The 7,224-nt window shown below is 37.5% G+C and overlaps 1 protein-coding gene across 3 annotated transcripts in view; it reads right to left on the reverse strand.

Annotated features, from left to right (window-relative positions):
* The window catches only part of dclre1c (DNA cross-link repair 1C, PSO2 homolog (S. cerevisiae)), a 21,221-nt gene extending 14,176 nt beyond the window's left edge, over positions 1-7,045 (reverse strand). Inside the window, exons 1-10 of one of the 3 annotated variants that reach the window (XM_051949749.1) lie at positions 6,789-7,029; positions 6,643-6,694; positions 5,412-5,456; positions 4,707-4,791; positions 4,555-4,614; positions 4,390-4,445; positions 3,933-4,034; positions 3,740-3,812; positions 2,250-2,390; positions 1,944-2,045 (exon numbers count right to left, since the gene is read on the reverse strand). In XM_051949749.1, coding sequence (XP_051805709.1) covers positions 1,944-2,045; positions 2,250-2,390; positions 3,740-3,812; positions 3,933-4,034; positions 4,390-4,445; positions 4,555-4,614; positions 4,707-4,791; positions 5,412-5,456; positions 6,643-6,694; positions 6,789-6,897 — 825 coding nt within the window. In that variant the 5' untranslated portion in view covers positions 6,898-7,029. Of the gene's footprint in view, positions 1-1,943; positions 2,046-2,249; positions 2,391-3,739; positions 3,813-3,932; positions 4,035-4,389; positions 4,446-4,554; positions 4,615-4,706; positions 4,792-5,411; positions 5,457-6,642; positions 6,695-6,788 lie in introns of all 3 variants that reach the window. The other 2 variants (XM_022210566.2, XM_051949756.1) reach the window with 2 other exon arrangements.
* Between the last annotated feature and the right edge of the window lie 179 nt (positions 7,046-7,224).

Here is a 7,224-nt window from a genome sequence, read left to right on the forward strand (position 1 = left end):
CATTCTTGTGATCAATTATTTCTTGTGGTGTCACCAAATTTGAGAATTTTATACATTGAATGACAAAACAGCATCACTTTAACACACAAGTGAAGCCAAAAAAAGCTTTGTTTTCCATATCTGAAAGGTTTTCATTTTTACATAATTACACCAGTGAACATATTGAACTAAATCAGCCTACAAAACAATAATCTGAGACTTTGACTGTTCGAGGTTTTATATACACTTCTATCTTCTTGTACAAGAACTAAATATTGACATCACCAAAGATTGCCAATGAACAGATGGGTTAACCTGGCAATAGCCAGATTAATAATTGTGTAGTACTTGATAGTACTCCACAATATCAATCTGGGACCGCTCCATGTAAATCCGTTTGGAGGAAAGAGGCACGGATTGGACAATGCAACAGTATGTCCCGCCTCTGACAGGTTTGTTTTTAGCCAATCACAGGATCTTCACAACGAGCGGAGCCAATTGGTAGATTAAACTCTTACCAAAACCCGTAGGTAAAAAAGCACAAACATCTTTACCATCCAGAAATGTGCAAAGCGCCTCTCGTTGTTCTTCCTTCAAAGAAGCGACAGGAGATTCAGCTAAAACTGACTTAATAGCAGCATCTACACGATCGTTGTCCTCCGTTGCCATGTTTGTTTTGATCTACTGGCGCTTGGTGTCGTCTTCACACCCGGATATCCCGCCCCACACACGAATACTGCTGCGTGATTGGCCCATGCCAACTTGGCTCTGTACGAACAGTGAATGCGGGAGCGGAGCAAGATGGTTTCTTGAGAGATTTGTGAACTCACAAATATCGCGAGAAATCAACTTGCTGGCAAGGTTACAGATGGGTCATTCCATTACAAATCAGAGAGCAATGTATTTTCTTAGTTATAATTGGAAAACCACTTTAAAACTTGAGAAATCTGTTCAAATTGGATCAGACTGTCTACCAATATTTTTATCAATCAGTTCAAGATAGGGGCTGCACAGTGGAATAAGTGGTTAGCACTTTCACCTTGTAGCAAGAAGATCCTTGGTTCGAGTCCCGGCCTGGGCCTGGGATCTTTCTGCATGGAGTTTGCATGTTCTCCATGTGCATGTGTGGGTTTTCTCCGGGCACTCTGGCTTCCTCCCACAGTCCAGAAATATGCTCAGGTTAATTGGTTACTCTCAATTGTCCGTAGGTGTGAATGTGAGTCTGATTGTTTGTCTGTATATGTAGCCCTGCGACAGACTGGCGACCTGTCCAGGGTGTCCCCTGCCTTCGCCCGAGTCAGCTGGGATAGACTCCAGCACCCCGCGACCCTAGTGAGGATAAAGCGGTGTATAGAGGATGGATGGATGTTCAAGATAGTTTTCATTTTTGTCATCAAATACTTGATAATTAAAGTATTTTAGATGTTTTGTCTGCATTATTGTGACATACAACTACATGTGGTTCAGAAAATATCACTGACTCCCTTCAGCATGATCGGTTTTTCTGTTAATATGAGCTCAAAAAATGAACTTTTCATGACAGCTTCAATTTTCTTTCTATAGTTCTACTCACTTGTAATCAGAGATTATTTGATCTATTTGTCCGTACAGATTGAAAATCAATGACATGATGAGAAATGACAGAAAATTTCAGGTTTTTATCTTTAATAGTTCCTTAGATATTGTTGTTCAAGAAGCCTCAGATTTCAATGTGAGAAAAAACCTGCTTATAGGCAATTTTTAAAGAATGTTATCTCCCAAAATACTCAATATATGAGGATACAATTTAATAAATACCACTTTGAATATCTGTAGTTGATGATGACAAAGTTTTAAGTAAATCAGAGCTGGTCAAAAAGAACATCCTGATGATTTTAGATGAAAACAACAAGTGAATAAATGTAAGTCCGTGTAAGTCTTTTGAAGTGGTGGAAATTCGACTGTTTTTGAGACTAAAGTTTTACCTTTGGGTGTCGACAGGCGTGAATCTGAGTCCTTCGGTCAGTTGTTACGTAGCTTAAGATCTCTGGCATCTTCTTGAACATGGCCAGACTGTTGACATGGATCTGCAGGACGAATTAGACGACAGAATGTATAAAAACCTTCAACTTATATGGATCTGTACATACATCTCAGTTGTAAAAGAACTTATTGTCAGTTTAAGGCTACTTTAAGAAAATAAGTTGTTTTTACATGCCACTAAACATCACCATTTGTCAGATTTAAAGGAAGTTTATTTCACATTTTCTTTATTTTTTGCAACGTTTCACCTGTGTGTTGAACTCTTCTCCCAGGTTGGTGAACAGATATTCATATCCGTAAGCAGCTTTGCAGTTGAGCCATACGACATGATGCGAACTCTGACCAATCCAGTTTCCAACAAGCTCCAAGATGCCGTTTAAACACACCTCCTAAGTACACAAACACACAAAAACTAACCCCACTGTTGGTACTGATCATTACATGTAGTGATGATTACAAATGAGGAAAATCACAGAAAACATTTGAATAAACCAGTTTTGATGTACAGCTCTGTGACTTTTAAAAATAAAACTCTTACATAACCTAAAATGTTTGCCTCAAATTATAAAATACTACTTTTTTTAAATTATTTTTTTACAATTTATTTGAAGCTTACTTAATGTTTATTCTAAATTTCTACAAACTAACTGACATGGTGCCACACAAGTCGTCCAAACGTTGAATGTAAACTCTGCTACCAACATGTCAGATCATCTAAAAACAGCAGCTAACTTGGTCTTTCGTGGTTCTTACGTTGGATCACCGGTTGATATATTCTTAGAAATCCTTTGAATATCTGCAGCTGCTCTGATCCCAGTCGCTGCTCATCATTTCAGTAGAAAATAACCGGGCTCAAAAGATTTAACACGCTGTAAATACTGGATTTAATGTTGAATTCATTTCCCTCAATGAGGCTGCAGGTTGAGTAACTCTATTGAACATGTAATTAATCTACATAAAACATGGCAATATCTTTTTCTTTGTGACCCGTCGCTTGGCTACAGAGACGGTTGATGAAGATTTTCTGTGTTTGACTACAGACCTGCAAAATATTTCATTTGAATTGACAAAAACTGAAAATAACTTCGAGCCAGATGTACCTAATAAACTGGCAATTGAGTGTGAACAGTAGATTTTCCTCTATCTCGTTTTGGAATGCGTCTTGAAAACAACCTGATATTCCAGAAATCCCACTACAGATGCAAATTTCTTATATATTTTTAACCGAAAATCGGCAGCATTATCTGTCAATAACCAATCAATCAATCAATAACACAAACTGGGTACAGTAGGCATTGGGTCTTAGATTTGAGCCAACAGACATGTAGCATCAACAACAAAACTAGCTACAATGAACATACTACTAATACAGAAACGCGAGTCAAGTTGATGACAACTTTAGCTTTGGTCGGAGGTCATAAACCACTACAGAAGTCTTTGTCATGGTGCCCCTTTACTAGCTAAACCCCCCACAGTAGCCGGAGTGATCACCTCCAGCTATATATACACTGCTCCAAAAAATTAAAGGAACACTTTTTGACATGAACTGTAGTCTGAGTGATGTCTCCTCTGGTCTCTACAGTATTAAATAGAAAGAGGCTCCACCTCATCTACTATTTATTTCTAAGTCCTGCACGACCTTCTTCTTTTTATGCCTCATCGGTTAGCGTTAAATTGGCTAAATTATTGACTGTAATTAACTGCAGTGAGTAAATCCCAGTGGAAACGAGAAACTTACCCGTGTTGGTATCTGATAGAAGCGTGGATCATAGAAGGTAGAGTCCAGATAAACACTCTGAATGTCTTTTACCCTGGAAAACATCAAACAGTGGAGCGAATGTAAAGAACTGTGAAGATTAACAGATACATAAACACTAATGGAAACAATCTATGGACTCATATAGTGAGATAAAAGATGAAGACTAACCGACCTGCTGCCTGAGTGCAGATGTTCTATTCTGGAGGTGTCTCCAACAGCGAACCTGAAGTCGCCTGTGTACAACACGTTTCCACGGCAACCCTCGAACAGAAACCTACACAAACACACAAAGCAACACAACAACGTCTCAACATGTCCTCTGTTTGACTAAATTTTTGGTATTTTCCACTATAATCCTACACTTAAAGCTTAACGAGAAGGAACAAGCAAGGAGTTATTTAATCTAATTTCACAGCTTCATTTCTTATGAAATGTTGCATTTTAATCTCATTATGTAAACTCAATTTGCATGACAGTTATTTTAATTGTTATTTTATTCTAGTAATATTATTTTCTCTCATAATTTCAATGTTTTAATTGAAGGTGATTTTCCTTTCCTGCATGCATCCTTGAGGGAAAATACTAAAAACATGGAAATTAAATGAGGGTTTAGGAAACGTTTGACTCACATTACAGAGCCGGGACAGTGACCGGCAGGAAGCAGCGTTACCACAATGTCTTCTTTCTGCCAGAAAAACACAAAATAAACAACATTATGCAGACTATTTAAAGCAACAGCGGCAGTGCCGTCTATGGTGATGTGAATTTACCTGATTAATAATAATTAATATTACCTCTCCTGATGCTTCGTCCACCAGAGAAATCTGAGTCGGACTCTCCAGCTCCAGAGGAACCTGAATGGACAAATACAAATAAACCAAGAGACAAAATGAAGAAACTGTTTGGTATAAATGTAGAAATAAAGGTGAGATGGTGAAGGACTCACGATGTATTCTTCCCAGAAGGAATACTTTGGATTATTCAGAAGAATCTCTTTGGTCACGAAGGAACAATAAAGTCTGACGGTTCGACTGAAAACAGCAGAAAACACAATGTTTAGTTTCCTGTTGTTAAACGACTGTTTCTCTCAAAAAACTGGAATTTATCTTTCATTTGAATTCAAGTTTTTCACCGTTAATAGTTTGGTTCTTAAACTCATAGCAAATTTAGTAAAAAGTGTGAATTTATCTGACTTACAACTGGCTGATTTTCTATTAACTGATCAAGATCATTCTATAGACGGCTTGCAGTGTTTACTAACACAAGCGTCAACATCGGTATGCGAATGCAGACCCGGTGCAGAAAGACAACGGCACAGCCAAAACTTATTGTTAAGAAACCATACCTTGACGAGCTGTCACCAGCTGCCGATCGTACCTGTTACTTAAACAAGTTGACACTTAGTACAGGTACGCAACTACCGGACCCGTACTCATTGCCGCAACAAGAGTGGTTACGGGATATGAGGCAATGGCCACATATTCAATGGCCGGACATCTATTTATATTTAATTAACTCGCCAAGCGTTTACACGAAAGAGAATTTAAAGGCATACAAATTCCTTGATGCTGTTAATTTCGTGCTTTGCGGTCACGTACAATAACTCACATACCATCCAGTATCAGAAATGTGGTGTGAGTGTACAAATTACCTGTCAATTTTGTTCTTAGCTTTGGTGCTGTTGGCACTGTCACGCCTGTGAGGAAATACCGAAGGCACGAAATCAGGACTGTCTGAATCGTCAGATGCACGACCTGTTAAAATTGTATTTATTATAATTATTAAAGTCCCGTAAAACAAAAATAACAAGGCTAAGTCAACAAACATATTCATTGCAGTAATGACAAAACACCCTATTATCGCTCACATGCACGATAATTATATAAAGCACTATCCACGGGATCTTTTCTCTACATATCTAATTTTTATATTGGGTGATGTAACATTTCCATGATTTTAATTTTAAATGAGGGTTGTCAGTACGGCGATTCTGACAGCCGACAGCACAACAAGAAGGCATATTTAGCGTAATATGTGTATATAAAAAAACACCGACTCCAGCTTGCAATATCAAGCGTTGGCCAGGTAAACAGGCTTTGTTTTGCACCGGGTCTGCGCGCGCAGCTGCCTAATTAAGTATGCATACATCATGTGAAAGGGGTCTCTCCTTTTCAATCACATCCACTTAAATAACAAAAAATCGAATTACTAGATCAGGATTTTGAAATATTTACAGTTTTTATAATCCTCAAGTAAAAAAAATCTGGATTTAAAAAAAAAAAATCAGATTAGGTTGACTCAATTTATGCTTTTTTAAATGTATACATCTCAAAATTTTTAGACAAATTTCATGAATTTTAAATTTTTATGTCATGATTTTGATGTGTACTTTACTTTTATCTGCTCAGTTTGACTTAATTATGAAATTTCATCTCATAACTGTAGGTTTAAACACCTTAGTAAGTCACATTTTTTGTTTTTAACTAAACATTTTAGCTTTTAATAGTTTTGACTAGCTTCATTTTTCATCTCATAATTGTTCCTGTTTATCATTATTATTTAGTTATTTTTGTGGTTTTAATGTCACAGTTGAAACTTTTTTTACCTCATATCTTTTCTGATAATTTATCTTATGACGTTAACTTGTAAATTTAAACCTAGACTTTTTTTAATCTCTTGATTGACTTTAACGTCAGAATTTGACTTGTCAAGTAAAAATATATATATTAATTTATCATTAACCAGACTGTTTATCTTGCCAAACGTGGCTAATATTTGTCTTTGATTAAGTTAAATGCGTTTAAACCTGTTGTCAGTGAGGTAAAGTACAGTTTCGTTGACATTTTAAAGACATTAATGAGAATAAAGTGAAGAGTTTCCACCTGAACTGCAGCTTCCTCTTCAGCAGAGGTCCTTTCAGTCCCTTCATGTGGTCTGCAGTCAGTAAAACATGAATAAAACCTCCGGTTAGAGTCTGTTTTAACCACTAAATCCTGCAATATAGAAATGCTAACCAGCAGCAGCTCACCTTTGTGGCAGTGCGACAGGAAATATGCCCGGGCATGTAGGTTCTCCCGGTCGAAGCGGTCCAGAGACACGGTGGGATACTCCTTCATCCGGCCCAGGAACGAACTCATGTTTCTGTAGAGCCTGGAGACGATTTATCCGGAAAGTAACCATGAACTGGTTTAAATATAGACGATATAATCAGTGAAACATCTCCTCAGTTTGTTTGTTTGTCCCGCCCACTGAGACGCTCTTCTTCTACGGTTCATTACCAGTAGAGGCAGTGGCTCGTCTTCTACGGTCCTTTTAACAGCGGTTTAGTGTCTCCAGGAGGAAACAGCGCCTCCTGCTGTCAACAGAGCTCTATTGGTTTATCCACAGACTGGTTTTCATCAGCATGATCACAGTAATAATAATAATAATGATAACAATAATATATGTAAATATGAACATAAAAT

This window comes from Acanthochromis polyacanthus, chromosome 1 (assembly GCF_021347895.1).
Source record: "Acanthochromis polyacanthus isolate Apoly-LR-REF ecotype Palm Island chromosome 1, KAUST_Apoly_ChrSc, whole genome shotgun sequence".
NCBI lineage: Eukaryota > Metazoa > Chordata > Actinopteri > Pomacentridae > Acanthochromis > Acanthochromis polyacanthus.